The sequence below is a fragment of the Carettochelys insculpta genome, chromosome 18 (genome assembly GCF_033958435.1).
Source record: "Carettochelys insculpta isolate YL-2023 chromosome 18, ASM3395843v1, whole genome shotgun sequence".
In the NCBI taxonomy this organism is placed as follows: Eukaryota; Metazoa; Chordata; order Testudines; family Carettochelyidae; genus Carettochelys; species Carettochelys insculpta.
In genome coordinates, this window is record NC_134154.1 from 10,385,411 (window position 1) to 10,406,929 (window position 21,519).

Genomic DNA, 21,519 nt, shown 5'->3' on the forward strand with positions numbered 1-21,519 from the left:
CATTTTCATGTCTTGTAAAACCTCTCTTCTTTTTCAGGCCTCCAGTAGTGCAGGGAACCTTGGAGTGCTTATTCCTGTTATTGCTGTGGTGAGTGTTCATAGACTGGGCCTTTGCAAGCTGAATGATAATTTCCCAGAAAGCTCAAGTATCAGTGCAGTTTGAGTGGTGAAGTCGGAGGGCGGAGGCAGATGGGACTGATAAGTAGGCATGAAAGACACATACTTATACCTTCTTATATGCTAGAGATTAAAAACAAATCAGCATTTGTTTGATGATCACATCTCTTTTAAAGTAGCTGATATTTTGTTATTCTGAAAGAGGGTCTATTGTTAGTCACAAACTCAAGAGATTTGTGACCCAACGAATACCACAGGGGATCTTATATCAACTAATACTTGGCAGCCAGTGTAGTGAGAGGCATGTGACTGGAAGAAAGTATGTATGGTGCCTGGAGAGAGAACCAGAAAAATCAAGTTAACTTAAAATTAAAAAAACACAGAAAATAAATTCCAGACAGCAGCATAATAGAAAATTTTTGTAAAAGAAGTCAGATTAATAAAGGAGAGAGGAAAGACTCCGTATCTTCTGTGGATATGAATTCACTTTCATGATATATGCATTTTATGAAACTATTCAAGTGTACTAAAGTTTGAAGATGGTTTTGAACATAAGATTAAACTAGCGCAAAATAGCAGTGTGTTATTTACAGTTTGTCCCCTTGGCTTAAGATGATTTTCCAAGCACAAATAATTTTTAAACTAAATCCAGCAAGGAGTCCAGCCAGAGACAATCGATTCATGACTTTTTTTAGGGCTACATCTATACTACAGCAGAAAATTGACTTAAGGTATGCAACTCCAGCTACGTGAATAATGTAGTTGGAGTGAGTATACTTTAAGTTGAGTTACGAAGACGTCTACACCATGAGGGGTCAATGGGAGATGCTCTCCTTTTGACTTCCCTTATTCTTCTTATCTGGGACAGAGTTAACAAGCTCCACTAGGGAGTGATCTGCAGTTACGTTGGCAGGTCTTCAGTAGCCCAAATAATTCAGTCACTGGTAGATCAGTCTCAGCATCCATCCCCACAAGTAGCATAGGTGAAGCCTAGCTGAAGACCAAGAAATTTAATAGTCTAATCTGGGATTGAAAAGCAGTGGGAGAAGTTGAGTGCCTAATTCATAAGAGCCGTTTTGACATCTGAGCCCCAAACATGCTAATGGACAGATTCACTAGAGTGCCTGAAATGGCTGTGATTGCCTTTCCCTCTCCCTTTGATTCCTCTGTGTTTGGAACTTATTTGTATATATTTAGTTGGGAGAAAAAAGAGGACTCTGTGAAATATTTGTAGAGTGACCCTGCTAGGATTAGTTGTTGCAGCTCCCATATACACTTACACACATTTACTATTGTCCTGGTTTTACCAACTTCTTGGCTCAGATTTTCAAAAATAAGAGCCTAATATTTGGTTCCTTAAATATGTCTTTCAGCACCTGCTTGACTTTCAAAAGTACTGAGCATCCAACATCAACTCCCACTGAATTCACCCATGACTATAAAGGCATGATGTAGAGATTACTGGAGCATTCAGATTAGTAGGGGCCCACTCTGTTCATATGAAAGTTATTGCTTCAGAAAATAGAGTAACGTTTAAAGACGGTGACCCTCTGTCCCGTTTTCAGAGGGACAGTCCCGTATTTGGGATGCTGAAAAGGTGTCCCTGCTTATTTTATAAAAGGGACTAATTGTCCCATATTTCCTGCGCAGGTGCAGCTGCCTGCCAGAGAGCATGTACTGTGTGTTAGTACGTGCTCTGCGCGACAGAGGGAGCCAGTTGAGCCTCGGGGGAAGGTGTGTGGGGAGAGTGTTGCGGCTGCTGCTTCTCCGAGGCTCAGGGAAAGTGGGTGCGGAGAACGCTGCACCTGCTCCTCCTGGCTGCTTCTTTGAGGCTCAGGGAAGAGGGCGGGAGCACCGCCCCCATCCCATGTGTGGCTGTGGGGGATATGGTCACCCTACATTTAAATGTACTGATTGTACTCCTACTTGAGGCCTGCAGTCCAGTGGTGACTTCTGTACTGTGTAGCCCTTTCAGATCCTGCACCATCTCATGTTGAAGTCAGTGGGAATTTTGGCGTTCACTTCAAAGGGAGTAGGATCAAACGTTTAAAAATGTAAAAAAAATGGTCTCTTTCATTAGAGACTACTGCACAGGACTTAGAACTATTTTCTGTTTCACATGTTGGTTGATAAAACGCATTTGATGAATGCTTGCTGTATAATGTATTTTCTTAACCAATGTGACCTCTACATGGAGTAAAATAAATAGTGTCAAAAGTTGTAGCAAGAGTTAATGGTTACATTATGGGTGTAGTAGCAAATATTTGATTTTCTTGCACAATGCATAAAGATCATGAGTTCTGAGCTGCCTCTACATTTGCTTTTCTGTTTGACCTCTTTCCCTTGTTACAGGAATTGGTCTAGGCCTCAAAAATAACATTTAGAACTTTTGTTTCCAACTAGCATAGTCTTTGATAAACTAATTCTTGATTGCCAAGGGTTTCATCTAGCTTTTTAATTTGATTATTTTCTTTCCTATGTGTTCCACATTTGTGAAGAATTGGGTAATGTTCCCATACTTGAGTTTGTTCTTTTAAAATTTTCTGTGGAAAAAAGATTTTTAATGTTGAAACTCTTGGACAAGGACTGTGTATGAAATAGGAATATTGAAAAGGGAAAAAAGATTTATTGAGTTGAGTAATTACTTAATATCAGCTTTTTGCCATCCTATTTTTCATTTTCTTTAATGTTTCAACAACTTCATTTATGGTTGAGTGCAAAATTCAAAAGGACACATACTGTATAGACACAGAACAGGATCAATTACAAATTGCATTTTAAAGACTTCCTTAAAGACTTGTAAATCCATAAAATAACTGTTGGTAGGTTATTTTTTATTATGCTACCAGAGAACATATGCAAAGGAAAGCTTAGTATTGAAAACATTTAGATAGAACAGTAAACTTATGAGACTTCAGTATGCATCCCTTTAAAAGGGACAAAGGAAAGAGAATTTTTGTGATGTGAATGCATGGGATGTCAGTGAGTTTATTTTGACAATTGTTTTTTTTAAAAAGGTGTACATTTGTTCCTCCTAGCAAATGGTAGCATTTTAGGTGGAAGTAAGCTTCATCTACATGAATAATGAAAATAATTAGACTGTGTTTATGTTCTTACTGTAATTTTTTCAGACTTACCAGCAGTTCACTGTTTTTATCAAGTCATTAGATTGAGCTTTAGTGTCCTTATTTTCTGCCTAAATGCTTTCCTGTAAAGAGATGGAGAAAATAAAGTATGATAGAGGATGTAGGACTTCAGGTATTGAGGGTGTGTGGGGGAAGAGGGCAGAGAGAGTATTCTCCCTGTCTGCTTAATTTGTATAAAATGCCTTTTTGTCTACAAGCTGTGTTAGGGATCTTATGCTCCCCACTGAGGTGTGCCTATGTACAATAGGCTAATTTTGGTGATAATTTACAGTGATACGAGTTACCTATTTGGCCTGACGGTGATCTCATGCTACTGGAAACCAGGAATAACTGTGTTGCAATTATTGGAGTTAACACCAGCATAGAATGAGTATGAAATCAAAGCCAAACCTATTGGTAGTGCGCTCTTCCTACAATCCCTCTTTTCTGCCTCATGGGCTTGTAAGTTTCATGTTTTATAAATCTGTTGAATGTGAAATCAGTGCAGGTTTCTCTGCTTCACTGCTTACACCTTCATTAAGATTGCTGCTGGATTTGGCTGGGAGTTCCCTGGAAGTTTGTGCCAGTTTCCTCCAGGCTGAATTTGGCCTCCGAGATCTCAAAGGGCAGAATATATTCAGAAAGACCTGCCTGTTTATAGGTGTCTGAATGCAAATTTAAGAGATTGACTTTAGACACCTACTTTTCAAAATTCTGTTCTAATGTTTTATTTGCTTGATTAAGTTCAATACTCTGAAATAGAACCTTAAGTGTAAAAGTTATTTAATGAGAGCTTAATACAGATATGTCTGTACCTGGCATTCACCTTTTATAAATTGCAGTCAAATCACCTACTGCTGTAAGTCCACTTGTGTATATATATTGTTACGTACATCTGAATGGACTCATGCATGTATTGCATCTTCCTCTGATAAATGGTGGGTCGCATATAGTGATCGTAACTTGAATGACAAATATGACAAGTAAAAATCTTCCTTTCAAAATTGCTGCACTAAAATGTAATCATACAACCCAGATCTGAGAGCACAGTGCTGTTTTTAAGACTTGCTGGGGTTGGCGACTCTGCCCATGAACAGCAGGCAGTTGGTGCGATGCTCATAGATGAGAAACAGAAAGGGGCGATCAACGATGAAACGAATCTGAGTGGACAGAGGCATGAACCCTACTGTGGTCACAGCTGCAGCCTCTGTGCCTTCTTCATTCACAGTGATTGTGCCTTGATGATTGAACTGTAAAAAATGAGGCAGAAAAAGCAAATCATTAGACTTTTCAAATCTTGGTATTTTGTCTTAAGTGAATTGTGCTGCAGTTATTTTACTGAAAGAATGTTGAACTTTAATTACATCATAACATCTTTTCTATGCTACACACTGCTTTCTTACCTTGTCTTCACTGATAGCTCCTGTATGGTATTAGTCCTCTGGCTTTGCCGACTCCCCTTTCCTGACTGGTCGTAACCTGACCCCTCCCAGACATTTAAAAGCATAACGCTTCATAATGTATGCAGTCTACCATCAGTGATTCTCCACCAGGGGTATATGTACCCCTTCTGATACACCCAGGTCTTCCAGGGGTACATCGGCTCATCTAGATAGTTGTCTAGTTTTACTTTAAGCTACATAAAAAGCATTGTTGAAGTCAATACAAACAAAATTTGATAGATATAATGACTTGTTTGTACTGCTGTATAGCTTACATTGAAATGTAAGAGCAATATTTATGTTCCTGTTGATTTATTTTATAATTCTATACCAAAAATGAGAGAGTAAGCAATTGTTCAATAATGTGCTGTGACACTTGATATCTTTGACTAATTTTTGTAAACAAATAGTTTTTGAGTGAGGTGAAACCTGGTGGTATGCAAGAGAAATCAAATTCCCAAAATGGGTGCTGTAGTCTGGAAGGGTTGAGAGCCATTGTTCTGCCCTTACATATGGAAAAATACAGACCTCTTTGTGTCCCAGGAGAGTCAGGGATAGTGTGTTATTTGCTGAGCTAATCTGTTAATTTTTGTACATTGTTGCCATGCTTCAGGTGACAGGAATTAATAAGTAGGTAGCATGGGAAAAATTACCATATCAATGTTGACTTTCTCTTCTGATATTCCAGAATAGTCACCCCCGTTGTCAAACAGTGTTTCTATTCCCATGAATTTCAGATAATCAGTCAGGTCGTAGCTCTTTTCCAGCTTAAATTTAGGCAGAACTATTTCTCTTGTTCTAGTGAGAAAACAGAAACATTATACGTCACATCCCTTAACTCTGCATGTCAGTTCTACTCTGATCAAGAAGGCATAACAGTGAAAGATACAGAAATCCTGTTCTGTGTTCTCCCAGGCTTAACCTTTCTAAAAGGTAGGGTTTTGTCTGTTTTAGCAGTTTTTCTAAGTTTAAGGTAAAAGGAAATCTACTACATAGTGTATTACACCCTTGTAATACTTTGATGAAAGGGCTTAACATTAGTTGTACTTCTGCTCTACGTATTTCATATTCCACTGACATGGGTATTGTATGCAGATGCAACCAGCTATTATGGAACTTCCTGGCACAATAAGTTGAGAGTTTTACCAAGCACATGCAACCTAAGTAATCTGTGTTTTTTAAAGAAAGAGAGTTGATGATTTATTCATAGATTAAGGCCAGAAGGAAACATTACAGTCATCTAGTTTGACCTCCTATGTAAATAGCGCTTTGCCGAGTTACTCCTGCATCAAGCCTGTAACTTTTGGATGAGCTAAAACATGAGCAATAATTTTCACAGGGGTGCCACTCCAAGATTTTTGGTAAATGCTCACAGGCCACATTTTCTATTAATGGAAGAGGTGTGGGACCTGGGACAGAGATTGGGTGCAGGAGGGTGCTCTGGGCAGGGGACTAGGAGCAGGAAGGGATTCTGACTTGGGGCAGGAGGTTGAAAGGGGAAGGGGTTGCAGAGTCTGGAAGAGGATTTAGTTGCAGGTGTGGGATCTGACCTGGCACAGAAGTTTGGGATGTGGAAGGGGGTGGTGAGGTACATGTTTTGCTGCTGGCTGGGAAGCATTTGCCATAGACTGCCTGCATGCCATGGTGGCCGCGCAACACTCAAAGCAGCAGGCTGCTGTTGTCAAACACATGTCTCTGCGGGGAAGGGGACAGTGGAACTCTGCCTACTGCCTCTGCCCCCAGCACCATCCTCACAGTCCCCACCGGATGGGAACCCAGCAGTGGGAACTGGAGGGGCAGTGCTGGCAGGCATCAGCAGCGTGCAGAGAGATGCTTGCTGGCAGTAGCCTTCTCCTCTGGGAGTGGTAGGGCGGTAGCTGCAGCCGGCAGTAAGTCTGCCTCAGTTGCCTACTGCACCACAGGACTTGTAGCAGGCCAGGGGGAAATGTTTGGCAGGCTGGATCCAGCCCACAGGCTGTATTTTGCCTGCCTCTGAGCTAGATAACATCAATCAGAAAGAGATCCCGTCTTGCTGGAAAGACTTCAAATGAGGTAGAATCCACCACATCTCTAGGTATTGCGGTGGTTAGTTACCCTCACTGTGGAAAACATGTGGTTGCCTTTCATACTTGTCCAGTTTCAGCTCTCTATGATTAGATCTCATTTATGCCTTTGTCTGCTGTACGGCAAAGCCATGTGTGATCAGAAGTCTCTCCACGTAGGTAGCTGTAGACTGCAGTCTGATGGCTTATTAATCATCTTCAAGACTGAGTTTTTGTAGTATCTGCCCTACATTCAGAGCATTCTTATGTCCCTTCTGAACCCTTCCCATTTTAGTATTATTTATCACGTGCCAATTCTTGGGTCATTTCTGATTATTTTCTTCCAGATCATTGATAATGAAATTGTATCGCATTAGTTCAAGAACAGATCCCTGTGGGATCCCCCTAGGAACTCTCCCACTTGATGATTCCTCTCCCCTGCCTTACGATAACTTTTTGAGATCTAACATTTGACCAGCTTTTACTATATTTAATATAGTTTGCATTGATTTTCAGTTTAGTACTGTTTTAAATCAGAACATAGTGCAATACTAAGACAAATATCTTCCAGAAGGCTGTTATATCTACATTGTTACTTTTTGTCAGTCAAACTTTGATTTCATCAAGAAACTATATCAGGTTTGCTTGACAAGACTTACTTCCTATCAAAGCATACCTGTTTGTCATGCTCTTCTGCCATTTCTCCACTACCTGAGGGGTCAGTTGTTTCTCCAGTGCTTTCATGCCAGATAGTTTGTTTGGCAGAACAATCAACATGCTGATGTTCCCCACGTAGGGCAGCTGTAGGACACCACAATCTAGTTCATGGTCTGCAGCAGCCAGGAAGTTTCCCTTGGTCTGCATCATAGGAACCTTTATTGTTTCTTTCTCATTCAGTCGGAAGGTCCGTTTGTTTGTCATTTCCACTGGAAACTTGTTTTCCCAAGTTCCTATTAATAAAGCAGAAAACCTCATCCTTCTATATGTAATTGTAGTTTGTGAAAGAAAGATGTTAAAATATAAATTTAGTGATGAAGACTTATTTGCTAATATCACAAAATGTAGTCTGGCCATTCATTTTAAGTTTGGCTGGAATAAGAGGGAATTAATTCTGACAACTTAGGTTCGCAAAGGCCTAGTTTTTAAAAAAGGAGCATGTAAAAGTGTAAGCACTTGATTTGCAAGTGTTTGGAGATGGACCATTAGATGTTTGTCTGACTTTGCACGCATTTAAAGGAGTTATACACATTGTCTCAAATCACTCTAAAATATGAAATTGAAATCACTTCAGAGATACCTGAGAAATGTTTTCTGGGCGGTACAGATTACAGGCTTTAAAGGATCTGGTGTTGATGTTGGCAAATCAGCGAAATTCTGCTGATATGTAGTGTTCAAAATCAGAATTCATCTTACATTATACTGTCTAATCAACAAAACAAAATGCAGCTAACTTTTAATTCCTATGTGAAACAAAATATTTATATTTTGCCTGCCAAAACTTTGACATCATTAAACTGAAAATATTTAAACAAGTATGCTACTGCCTGGCCATCCCCTGGTGGTAGATGACCCTGTGTTGTGAGGTGCTGTTCATGCTTGACTCCAGTGACGTTGAGGAAGTTCATCTCCAGAAGGATCAGACCCTAAGGACCTGATTCAACTCCAGTGAAAAGTCATAAGGAGCCTTCCTATTGAGTTTCTTGGGATTTGGAACAGGGCTGTGTGAATGCATTCAGAGGGCCCCTAGTCCTGTGAAGATGTTGTATTAAAAAAAAAATAGTCAATGATCTGCCATTTTAATGTAATCTTGGGTTCATAGGGATGGCTTTGGAAGGAGTTAGCCTGTTGTCTTCTTAGATGGAGAGGCACAGTTAGAATTTTATATATTTTATGATAGCTATTGGTATCTCCATATAAAATTAGAGATAGTAAATGTAAGTGAACAAACAAGTATACAGCATGATGGTAAGTGCATGGAGGATGTTATGGCCTTTGCAATAACTCCATAGGGTGCAGCGTGAAGAAGTTGGCGTTTCCTTCCGCAACTCTGGCTCCTAAACATAGTTGTTTTTTATAACATGCATCCCATTTGATTAAGAAAGTCTGACTGATCTTTGACCTTTACCTCTAGAAGCTTGGATAAGTCTGTCACTGTGTTTGCTTTTGGATGGTTAGTAATGTGCAGAGCATCTGATGCCTCATCTTTTTTCCCCAAAGTTTGTCGTCATGTGCCAGAGACAACCTGGGACTGCATGCTTAATTTTATCTGCAGAGTAACAGTATGTTGTGCAACAGGCGTTATTTAAGCTTTTGTATTCTAATGTTTAAACTAAAACTTTTTTCTGTAACTCCTCCCCATCAGTGGGTTTGTACAGTAGTTACAGAACATCTAACATATTGGAATACTTAATGACAACAAAATTGTATGAGAGAAGCTTCATTATAGTACAAGTTTTTTTTTAAAGCAAACTATTTAAAGTAGTTGATTCTCAAAAGCGAAGAAATAGAAAGTAATGGGCTGCTAATAGATATTTTTAAAAAAATAATCTTTTAGGAGGACAAAGTTGGTGCATTTTTTAAAAAGAAGCAGGGAGAACTGTTAAAGAGAAGCAGAGACTAACCCTAGGAACCATTCTCAGAAAGGCCCAGTAGTTTGCTGACCTAATACAGGATGGTGGTTTGCTGAAAGGTCGGGGTGCAAATGCAAAAACTTCAAGATAGGGCTTAAAAAAATCTCTAATATCCCTGGATTTCTGTTACACCATTTCAAGGGGTTAAAAACCAGTTGTGGAGCAACTTAGTTTGCCACTATATAGTCACTAAATATGAAGAGGTTAAAGTGGATGTGATGGGTCCTCTTTTACCCCACTAACCTCTTGCCCAGTCTCTTCTTCCCTTCTCCACACCCTACCCAATCTCAGTCTTTCTCACCCATTCTCAACCTCTTTCCCCAGATATTTCATACCATTCTCTTCCCTCTCTGCACCTCCCCTGTGTCAAGATTCCTTGCCTCAGTGCCAGTATTTTTGACATGGCCAAACCAACAAATTTCCTGTTTGCTTTCTCCCTGGAACAGCTGAACCATTTTTGCTGAAATGCCGTACTCCACTCCTCAAGTAGCCTGCATTAGAGACCCAACATTGGAAAGTTCAGCCCAAACAGTTAAAGTTTGGCAAAGTTATAACAAACTGAAAGCAGTGCTTTATAATGTGATGTTTCAGGCAGTTTAACGCTAGGGACTGCTACCAGTTCTACCCATAATTAAAAACTTTTCAAAAATTCCACCTACCTGTCCACCCAAAGAACCCCAGTCACAATGACATTTTTCTGCTCTGCCTTTTATTAAGAAGACCACTTTTCTTAAACTAATAACTAGTCAGGCCTTAGCGTAGACCCTGGGTACAGATCACACTGTGTTTATATGCATACATTAAGCTTTGAGTCTTTGACCCTGGCAGATTCTTTGGATTCTGAATACTTTAAAAGTCTTTATAAAGGTGTTTGGTGTTAAAATCAACCCAACTGTATCTCTCCTGAAGTCTGTGAAGTTGCAGCTCCTTATGATAGGATTGAATTTGACTGTTCACTCACAACACATAGGGCAGTGGTCCTTCAAACAAGAGTAATTTTTCATAGTCCCACAGCTGTAACTGTTCTTCCTGACATCGATGCCAGCCCCACACTGTGCCAGCCTCCGCCCTTTCCCCAGCCAGTGCGGTGCCTGGCCCAGCCCCTCAAGCTGAGCCTCCCTCTCCCCCGAGCCCCCGCCACCGTGCCAGCCCTAGCCCCTCCCGCAGACAGCTTGGGGCCCAGCCCACACACTTTGGATGTGTATTAAAACACATTTCTGTCTGGAATTTTCTTCCAGACCAGCTAATGCAAGCGGAGCTGCATCTGGCTCTCTAATAATAATAATAATAATAAATATAAATTCTTAATACCCAATGGGATTATGAAATAAAAAACAGTTATTGTGATCTCAGTTGTAGTCTAGTTTTGATCCATACTTGGTTCCTCAGATTGATGTGTGCTATGTGTTTAAACAAATAAATAAATAAATGTATCCATTGGTGAACATTGAAATTACAATTATTTTACCTTTAAAGTAAATACAGTTGAGAATCATCATCACCGTTGTAGGGTTGATAGCCACCAGAGCTTCTTTTATTAATCCTTTGGTCAGTTTCAGGATGCGCTTGTTGGTTTTTGTGATGAAGGCGGTGTCTGAGAAGTCAGATAATTGGGCCTCAGCAAAGTAGTAATTTTTCATGTTGGTTTTGAAATCTTCTGTAATGGAAAATTGCTTCTGAACATAAAGATCATTCACTGACCGCAGTGTGTAACCGAAATTACGTCTGAAGAGCCGGTGAGTTAGTTTACGGAAGAGATTGTGAATTGTCATAATCTCATACTTGGTGCTAGCATTAATGAAGTCTCCAAAGCCTAGAACAGACATTACCTCTTGGTGCGTTTGTCCTTTCAGCCCCAATGAAATCATAGCCATTGCAGTGGAAATACCAACAGGAGCCATCAGAATGTTGTCTGAAGAATTGTTTTTTTCATTCAGACTCCTATAAAGGTTGAACGCAAAGTTTGCATTGAGGATGTTAAGGCGTTGGATTCTGGTTTTACCATGGAATAGCTCAAGAATATTTCCTTGCTGAATTTCAGGAACCAGATGTGGCGGAGCATCAATTATGTCACTATAATCATCATCACCAAATATCTTGTCCCATTCTAAATAGTCTTCCTCTTCCTCTTCCTCAGCAATCAAATCATTGGTTATGGTGTTTTCCTTATGAAATTCTGGTGGCAAATTAGGCATATTTTGGGTTCCATTTTCATGGGGCGCACGGGGATGTGCATCTTCCTTACCACTTTCAAAATGCTCTTTAAAGTCTTTGATTCCACAAAATGCAGATGTTACGATGAAAGAGAGAACAAACAAATGAAACAGGAGCTTCATTGTGGTAGGTCATATGCTGGAAGACACAATATATCATAATGAGAAACTGTGTAGTACCTGTGTTTAAGAGGTTGCCCTTCAGTAAGTTGCTCAATTTCATATTGAGCCTTACGTTGGATAGATGGCTGGCTCCTGCAATCATTATTTTTTTGTGTGTGCACTAGTCTTTCCATGTGAATGGCACCTGGATTAATTCATGCTTGTTTGATATCTTAAGCCTGGAGATTTCCTGGTCTGAAACCTTCAAGTTGGTTACACAGCAGTTGATTTTTAACATTGGAACGTGCTGCTGCTTCCCAGCTTGTATGCATTCAGTTAGCAATCTTCTAAAATTTCCAGGTCTTTTGTGTATTATAAAGCTATAAACTGTTAGAGCACGTCCACTTAGAAAGGGCGAAGTGTGATAGACAATATCTTCCCAATGTTTGAATTTAGTAGGAAATCTTTAGTTTAGAGCCGTGGTTCCCAGCTTTTTCAGTAACACAGCACACTTCAATGAGACAGACAATTCCACGGCACGCTCACATTTTTTCAGCTGAATTGACTGCTCAGAAATGTACATTTACTTACATTTGATATGGTTACAGTCTTATTAGAGAGATTTGCAACATAATAGTGCAAACAACAAACTGAACAAGGATCAAATGCATTGATGTTTCAAATCCACCATAAAATACACAATCTTAGACAGGGAGCACAGACACTGTATCAAAATCTGTTCAATGCCATGTTGGGGATAGTGAGTAAACGAGTAACCATTGAAATCAGGCTCCCCTCCCTACCTGCCTGTTGGAGCTAGGATGTGGCATTTAAACCATATCCCAGATCGTACAGGCATCCCTCTCTCTCTCTCACTCTTGCCATAACTGGGAATAGGGACAAGCTCCCCACCAGTTCATTTGGTATGGGAAGCAGCATTGCAGCTGCCTTCTGGCACGAACAGGGTCCTGCAGGGTCGGCATTTCCCCTCATGGTGGCTCTGAAAAAAGCCAAGCAATGGGAAATGGATGAAATTTCGTAGCACTCTTGAACAGTTTATGTGGCACACTGGTTGAAAAACCACTGATTTAGAGCACATCAGAGAAATGCAAATAAAATTTGATGAATACTTAGTATTTGAAAAAACATGCTTTAAACATAAACCTTAATGGGATTTGTATGGGCGGTTTCTTTGAAAGGGTGGAATTGAATGAGGATGGAATAAAGGAGATCTATGGACATGGCGCAGTGCCACAGGACACGTGTGCTTGTTTAACTTCATTAAGATTAGTAATGTTGGGACATGCATGTGACTTTGCCAAATCAGAGCCATGTTTAGGTGCATGGTTCCTTAATCATATAAGCTTTTCTGCGCCAGTCTACTTCATCATTTACCCTTTGTTGCCTGGAAATTTTTGAGGGATTGGTTTTAATTTTTGTTTTTTCTGGGCATTGTGCTTATTATTTGATGTTTGTGTAGGATTGTAAAATGCACTATAAGTCCTGTTCAACAGGCGTGATATCTATACAAGTAAAACTAGAGCAGCGATAGCTTTTATAATTATTGGACATGCCAGTGTTCTTCTTTTGCTTAGAAGAAAAGATTTAGGATCAAATAAAAATAAAAATAATGTCAGTTATTTTCTCAGGGAAGATGCTTTGGTAAAATCTGTTTTTCTATGGAAAATTGTTCCTCAGTTGTATGCATGCAACTCCTGTTGATCCCACTGAGTAATATGAAGGTCTCAGAACGTAGGATTAGGCCGTGTGGCTTCAAAACCAAAAGTTGCACTTCCATATCCTGCTTTGCCAAGATACTCACTATCCACAGCTCTTAGACATAGTCCCTAGATATTTAAGCACATGATAATATTGATTTCATTGGTTAGTGATCTAAGATACACAGGCAAATGCTGTAATGTGCTGCTATGATATCAACTAAGAACAGAATGCAAGAATTTGACAATATCCAATTCTATACCGAAAAGGAGGAAAAGCAGTTTGAATGTCAATCTTTTCTAATCCAGTTTCCTGTGGCTACACAAATTAACTCAGATTTTGTTAAAATTAGTTATTTCTGGGATTTATTTTAGTTAAAGATAACTGTTTAGAACTTGCAATGTGAGAGAGTGCCATTGAATGCCACTAATTCAAAGACCTGTATTTAAAACAGACAAGATGGTTAAAAAATAAAACAGAGTGGAGGTGGAGAGGGGGGAACCTGGGAAGAGGTTTAGAAAGAGAATGTAAAGTTGTTCTTAATGAAATCGAGAACAAAGAGGGAGGTGGAAAGAGAAATATTTAAGCATTTTTATAGCATCCAGGTAATATATCGGTTTCTTATTTTCCTGTTTGATGCACATAAAGAATGAAAATGAATTATCTTAATTAAATATTGTTTAATCCTTAAAGAACTGTAATAGGTCAGGACTAAACCTGTGCTATACAGTGAGTGAAGTATTGCAGTCTTAATAGCTCACTTAAAAATTTTCTTTTTAAAGTGACGACATACTTTTTTGTTTCATACTGTTAGAAGTTAACAAAACAACTTGTTTACAGTAATCCCTAATGAAAGACTGTGCTATCTGTGGTTCCTAGTTTTATATTCTCATCTTTTCCATAGACTAATGTATTGTTTACCCTCATTTTATTACGGGCAAACCATTTTCCCTCCCCACTATTATATGGTTTAAAATCTAGCTCAAACAATAGTAATGTTCCTTACCTCCAAGCCACTGTGTAGAGAGAGGTTTGTTGAATAGCTAGAAGAGGGCAAACGACTCAGTTTAAATCTGAACTTTGATGCTAAGAAATTGTATGTCTCCCAAAGTAAACAGGCTCTAAATCAAACACTGCTGAATTTGCCTTGTCAGCCAAAACCCCTCTGCTTGCTTAGTAGTCTCTGCCAAGTGATTTGTTGCTTCTTTCATGGATGTTTTGAGGTTTTTATGGTTCTCTGGCATGCTTACTTGCTTTTGCTCTGTGGCTCTGGATTTGCAGGACATGAAAGATTTTCCTCAATACCTTTGTGCAACAATGTGTATGCTTTTGGATGGTATAGTTAGCTCTCTTTGTGTAGCTATGCACTGTAAATATACACCTGGTACACAAAACAAATTTAAAATAAGTTTATTAAGGTCTCAGAGTCAATCTCAAAAGTGACTGGTTTGTAACTGTTTCACAGTGAGGTTCTTCTCTCTCTGTGTATTTCTTCTGTAGCACAAAGGGAGAGGTTCTTTAATCAGCTATGCAAAATTAGTATTGCTAAGACATTGCAACACAAACAAATGGCCATTCTTACAGTATCCGTAATGTTAACTACCCAAAAAACAAACAAACAAACCAGTCGTAGCACTTTAAAGAGTAATAAAATAATAATTTATTAGGTGATGAGCTTTCGTGGGACAGACCCACTTCTTCAGATCATAGCCTCACCTCAATATATAAAGCACGGAAGTCCAAAAATTGTTATCAAGGTTGACAAACCAGAAAAAATTCTTATCAAGGTTGGCAAATCGGATGAGCAGAGGGACAGCAGGAGGTGTGTGGGGTTGAGAAGTTAAGAGTTAGGTAAAACATCAAAGTATGTAAAAGAGTCCTTTATAATGGGTCAGGTAATTGCTGTCCCTGTTCAAACCACATGTTAATGTGTCAGATTTGAATATGAATGTTAGTTCTGAGCATTCCCACTGGAGATGGTTGCTACAGTCCCTTTTCAGTAGAACACAGACTTTCAGGTCTGTAACAGAATGGCCCACTCCATTACAGGGCTGGCTGACAGATTTGGGTATTTGGAATTTTTTGATGTCTTCTGTGTCTATTCTTCCTTTATTGAAGAGTGTGTGCAGTCTGTCCTATATACATTGTGCATGGGCATTATTGGCAAATGATGGCATATATGATGTTAGTGAGGAGCAGAAGAATATACCCCTGATTCTGTAATTTAATGTGAATAGGTCCAGTGATGGTATCTCCAGAATAGATGTGTGGACAAAGTTGGCAAGGAGGTTTGTTGCAAGGAAAAGTTCCAGGATTAGTAGTATTGTGGTAAAGCCTGTGATTGCTAGTGAGTCCTCATAAGATTGGGAGGTTACCTATAGGAAGGAACAGGCCTATCACCTAGGGCCTTATGGAGTGTGGCATCATGATTTAGGATAAGTTGTAGGTCTTTAATGATGTGTTGCAGTGGTTTGAGTTGGGAGCTGTAGGTAATAATGAGTGGTGTTCTGTTGTTGACTTTTCTGGGCCTATTTTGGAGTGGTTGGTTTCTGGGTATTCATCTGGCCCTGTTGATTTGTTTTGTTAACTCTCCCGGTGGGTAATTAAGGTTTATGAATGTTTGGTAGAGATCTGGTAGTTTTCAGTCTCTGTCAGTAGGATCAGAGCAGATGCAATTGTATCTCAGGGCTTGACTGTAAATGATGGAGCATGTCGTGTGTGCAGGATGGAAACTAGAAGCATGTAGGTAAGCGTAGCAGTCAGTGGGTTTCCATCAGGGAGTGATATTGATCTGGCCATCAGTGATTTGTACTGTAGTGTCCAGGAAGTGCATCTCTCATGTGGAGTGGTCAAGGCTGAAGTTGATAGTGGGATGCAGATGGTTAAAGTCTTTGTGGAATTCTTCTAGAGCTTCTTTACCATGGGTCCAAATGATAAAGATGTCATCTATGTATTGTATGTAAAGGAAGGTAATAGGGGACAAGAGCTGAGGAATCCTTGTTCCAAGTCAACCATAAATACATGAGCATATTGTGGGGCCATTGGGGTGCCTGTAGCAATGCCACTAACCTGGAGGTCCCCAGATTGGAAATAATTGTGGGTGAAAACAAAGTTACAGAGGTCAGACACCAGTTTAGCTGTGGTAATGTCAGGAATGATATTCCTGATTGCTTGTAGTCCATCTTTGTGTGGAATATGAGTGTAGACAGCCTTTACACCCAAGTTCTCAAGGATAGCGTTGTCAGGAAGTTTTCCCGATGTTTTGTAATTTCCTCAGGAAGTCAGTGGTATCTTGGGGATAGCTGGAAGTGTTGGTTGCATGGGATTTGAGGAGGGAGTCTACTTAACTACATGATTTTATTAATGTAGTGAAACAGATGAGAAATTAAATTCTGAAATGCTATGACAATCTCAGAATGAGGCTATTTTGACTTATTCTTAACAAGTGATTAAATTATTGCAATCTAATTATTTTCTACCTTTCATGTTAGCTCACCAGACGTTTGCCACCCATCAAGGAAGCCAAACCCAGGCTACAGAAGCTCTTCCGTGATTTTTGGCTGTATTCGGTGCTTATGGGATTTGCTGTGGAGGGATCAGGTAGTATAACTTCCAGTGGGAAAGGATGCAGTGGCAGTCCAGTAGACTTAACTTTCTCTTGTTTTAAGCGCAAATCAGTTGTTTGACACAGGCTACGTCTACACTAGCCCCAAACTTCAAAATGGCCATGCAGATGCCCATTTCGAAGTTTACTAATGAAGCACTGAAATGCATATTCAGCGCTTCGTTAGCATGCGGGCGGCTGTGGCACTTCGAAATTGACGCGCCATGAGCTGATGGGAATAAGGGGACTTTGAAGTAGGCGGGGTCCTTTTGAAAAGGAGCCCCATTGGGATGAGCCGCGCGGTGGCGAGGCGCGTCAATTTCGAAGTGCCGCGGCTGCCCGCGTGCTAATGAGGCTCTGAATATGCATTTCAGCGCTTCATTTAGTAAACTTCGAAATGGCCATTTGCGTGGCCATTTCGAAGTTTGGGGATAGTGTAGACACGGCCACAGACCGTAGAGATTAGAAGGATTAGGGGTAACTGGGAAGGGACCATAAAGTAGGCATCTCACCAGGCATTCCTCTGATGACAGATTGCATTGTGTCCAAAGCACTGTGCTTTGCCATGGATAAGATTACAGAAGCGTACAATGTAATATTGTTTATATGCCATTCACAATTGGTGCAGCTAGTTGGACTGTGCATGAAAATATAAGCATATGATGACCATGATCGATCATGAGAGAGGCTGGGATGACACACACAAAGCAGAAACTGCTTACACATTAAGAGGTTTCACCTGCAGCCGTCTGGGCAGGTTTACTACCTGGTTGGAAAATAGGCCATTTGTTTGAAATACATATACCTGAATGTGTGAAACCAGGGTTTAAGAAGTAGCACAAAACTTGGTGATATTTATTTTCATTGAGTGAATCTTACTATCTGTTGGTAATAACCAATTGAGGGTCACTAACTTTAAGTTTCTTTAGTAGCCAGATCAGTTGATTTTAATAAAATGGGAATATAGTACGATGTTTCACCCACACATGGTTTGTCTTTCTCTCTCCACTTCCTTCCTCCAAATTTCTACTACAGGTCTTTGGCCAGAAGAGTGGTATGAAGGTGTATGTGAGATAGCCACTAAGTCTCCACTACTCACCTTTCCCAGCAAAGAACCTCTTCGATCTGTCCTTCAGTACAACTCTGCCATGAAAAATGACACAGTGACTTCTGTAAGAAACAGATTCTTTCATTATGCTCTTTCAGCCTTCCCACAGTATATCGAGTAGTAACTAATAGATGCTGCTTAGAACAGAAGTATAATGGTTTCATCTGACTCCCTTCATTGAATAATAGTAGCTTTCCAGATCCACTGTTGTATCATGTAAGTTGTGCATGATTTAACAGAGCAAAAAGTAGTACAAGTGTGTTTTGGCTAACAGCAGCAATAATTGATTGGCCAACTGCTGAAACTAGGCCTTTGTGGGAAGGGAAACCTCATGATGATTTTGTGTTTGGTAGATTAAATCTGCAGAATAGTGATGGATATTAATTTGTTTTTGGAGTAAAATGACATTCTGTATTTTTATCTATGACAGTGGCTCCTAACTGAGCCTTCATCTTCTGCTATTGCCTGTTGCTTGGTACTCGTTCGTGTTTTTTTGCTCCATATGCTTTCCTCATATCCTGTAACAGACAAATATGTGTTATTGTTGGCAGTGTCACTTTAAAAAAATAAAGGCTGAATGACCAGTTTAAAATTGAGAGCCAAATTCGTTGCTGGTATCCACACTTCTAATGAATTCTGTTGAGCCATACGACTTGAACCTGACTTCTTACAAGTAATAGCATTGATGTTTCTTTTCCTGCTGCCACATGAAAGCATTTTATGCACTATTCCAGTACTTCAGGGTATGCCACTAATAAGTATTATGTGCCTTTTTATCTCCTCTTTTGCTTATGTGCACAATGATAGTGTGAAGGCTTTTTGGTTTTGTTTTAGTATAGTACAAAACCATAGCAATCGACATTAAAACTTTTCATCATGCAAATAGAGGTAATGCCATCATGTTGGCTATCTCTTCTTATTCTGAAGTTTCTTACCTTCAGGCTGAACTGAATGAGTTACGGAGCACCATCATAAACCTCTTGGATCCTCCTCCAGAAGTGTCTGCTCTGATCAATAAGCTGGACTTTGCCATGTCTACCTATCTACTGTCTGTTTACCGTCTAGAGTACATGAGGTATATCTTTATTACTGCATGCTGGTTTTGTAATCTCTGGTTTCTGGCATTTCATGAACCCTTCAGCCAAATTTGGGAGCATAGGGTGACACTTTTCTGTTTGAGTCCGTAGGAGTTTTGCCATTGACTTCACTGTAGCAAGGATTCCACCCACAGGGTAAAACCTTCATCTCTGCCAAGCCCCTTTATGGCAGGTAAAAGAGCTACAGTGACATAATGTGTCTGCAAAAGCCCCAAAGCCCCTGGTGCAGGAACAGTGGAAGATGGCCATAAAGCTGCCTTCCAAGGAACTTCTTGTCCATATTAAACAACCTCAGTTCCCACTCCCCTGGACTACGAGTCCTGTGCTGAATCTCTTGGAGTCATAGTATAGAATCTCATGCTTCATAGTTGTCATGATTACAAAATAGTAGATCCAACATACAATTGTTACTCTTGACAGGTGTATTTGTGCATTGCAAATAATGCACAGCAATGGACAGTAGCAAGCCAGGACGTTAAATTAATATAAAATTTCTAATGACTGTGTGTGAGAGCTGAAGAGGGCTTTTACTGTAGGGGTGGGAACAATGGCTAAGTTATACAGGTGTTGTTATAACAATAAGGACAAATATTTTATTCACAAAAGTCTTCCAGACATATTTTAAGTACCATCTTTTAAATGCTGGTCGGCATCGCCATTTTGGGCAAATGCCACATGGAAAGAAGAATGGGATCTGTGTATATACAATTAACCCCCAGACAACTCACCAGATTGGTGAACTGTGTGAAAGTTTTTTCCCTAAACCCTTGTAAACTGGAGATAGAGCCAAAGAATCAGCCATTAAATCTCACTGTACTTTTAGTTTCTTGATGTGTGGTTATTTACTTTAGGGATGAGACAAGGTTTCAATGTTTCATTTTGTGTGAATGTGTTAAATTATTATCCTTCTAGGGTACTGCGTTCAACAGACCAAGATCGCTTCCAAGTGATGTTTTGCTATTTTGAGGATAAAGCTATTCAAAAAGACAAATCTGGTAAGATTGCCTAAGCTGTGTGCTATGTGAGAAAGTAAAAATTTGTCTGTTTTGTATCATACAGAACAAAATAAAGGAATTAAGTGAATTCCAAGTGAACCTGCATTACATGGGCCTGCTTTAAACTACAAAGTTTTTTTTATTGTACATGTCAGAGATAAAATAAATGACTATCAGTGGTGGACCACACGTTTTGGCTTGGTGGCCACAAAACCACTGGAAACAAACTCTTTAGACCGCAGCTGATATTAGTTTCTTACTTTTCTTACAATCATTGTTTCTAACATGCTAGCCACTAGGCACATGTGACTCTTTTTGGCTGCGTCTACACGTGCACGCTACTTCGAAGTAGCGGCACCAACTTCGAAATAGCGCCCGTCACGTCTACACGCGTCGGGCGCTATTTTGAAGTTAACTTCGACGTTAGGCGGCGAGACGTCGAAGCCGCTAACCTCATGAGGAGATAGGAATAGCGCCCTACTTCGACGTTCAACGTCGAAGTAGGGACAGTGTAGACGATCCGCGTCCCGCAACGTTGAAATTGCTGGGTCCTCCATGGCGGCCATCAGCTGGGGGGTTGAGAGATGCTCTCTCTCCAGCCCCTGCGGGGCTCTATGGTCACTGTGGGCAGCAGCCCTTAGCCCAGGGCTTCTGGCTGCTTCTGCGGCAGCTGGGGATCTATGCTGCAGGCACAGGGTCTGCAACCAGTTGTCAGCTCTGTGTATCTTGTGTTGTTTAGTGCAACTGTGTCTGGGAGGGGCCCTTTAAGGGAGTGGCTTGCTGTTGAGTCCGCCCTGTGACCCTGTCTGCAGCTGTGCCTGGCATCCCTATTTCGATGTGTGCTACTTTGATGTGTAGACGTTCCCTCGCTGTGCCTATTTCGATGTTGGGCTGAGCAACGTCGAAGTTGAACATCGACGTTGCCGGCCCTGGAGGACGTGTAGACGTTATTCATCGAAATAGCCTATTTCGATGTTGCAACATCGAAATAAGCTATTTCGATGTTGGCTGCACGTGTAGACGTAGCCTTTGGCTATTTAAGCATGGCTAGTTGGCTTTAATAATACATATATTTTCAGCATAGTGTGCCTACTTCTCTGGCTTCAAAACTCATTGGACACCACAGTCTGAGAACATATTGCCTACATAGTATCTGCTTGTGCTCTGATTTTTTTTTTTAATTACTTACTCACTCCCTTTTGGGGGGCAAAACACACTTATGTACTTTCTCAAATCAAAAAGCAGTCAAGTAGCACTTTAAAGACTAGCAAAATAGGTTATTAGGTGAGCTTTTGTGGGACAGACCCACTTCTTCAGACCATAGC

The 21,519-nt window shown here is 40.2% G+C and overlaps 2 protein-coding genes across 2 annotated transcripts in view; one reads left to right on the plus strand and one right to left on the minus strand.

The window, feature by feature from the left end:
- The window catches only part of PI4KA (phosphatidylinositol 4-kinase alpha), a 111,204-nt gene that overhangs the window by 41,012 nt on the left and 48,673 nt on the right, over window positions 1-21,519 (plus strand). The window contains exons 19-23 of the mRNA XM_075012485.1: window positions 38-88; window positions 16,882-16,990; window positions 18,030-18,166; window positions 19,044-19,177; window positions 20,112-20,194. Coding sequence (XP_074868586.1) covers window positions 38-88; window positions 16,882-16,990; window positions 18,030-18,166; window positions 19,044-19,177; window positions 20,112-20,194 — 514 coding nt within the window. The remainder of the gene's footprint in view (window positions 1-37; window positions 89-16,881; window positions 16,991-18,029; window positions 18,167-19,043; window positions 19,178-20,111; window positions 20,195-21,519) is intronic.
- On the minus strand, window positions 2,732-11,704 carry SERPIND1 (serpin family D member 1). Its single transcript, XM_075012617.1, has 4 exons — window positions 10,825-11,704; window positions 7,403-7,676; window positions 5,338-5,482; window positions 2,732-4,492 (listed from the first exon to the last, which is right to left on the minus strand). The coding sequence occupies exons 1-4, from the start codon at window positions 11,690-11,692 to the stop codon at window positions 4,301-4,303; spliced, it is 1,479 nt and encodes a 492-aa protein (XP_074868718.1). The 5' UTR covers window positions 11,693-11,704; the 3' UTR covers window positions 2,732-4,300.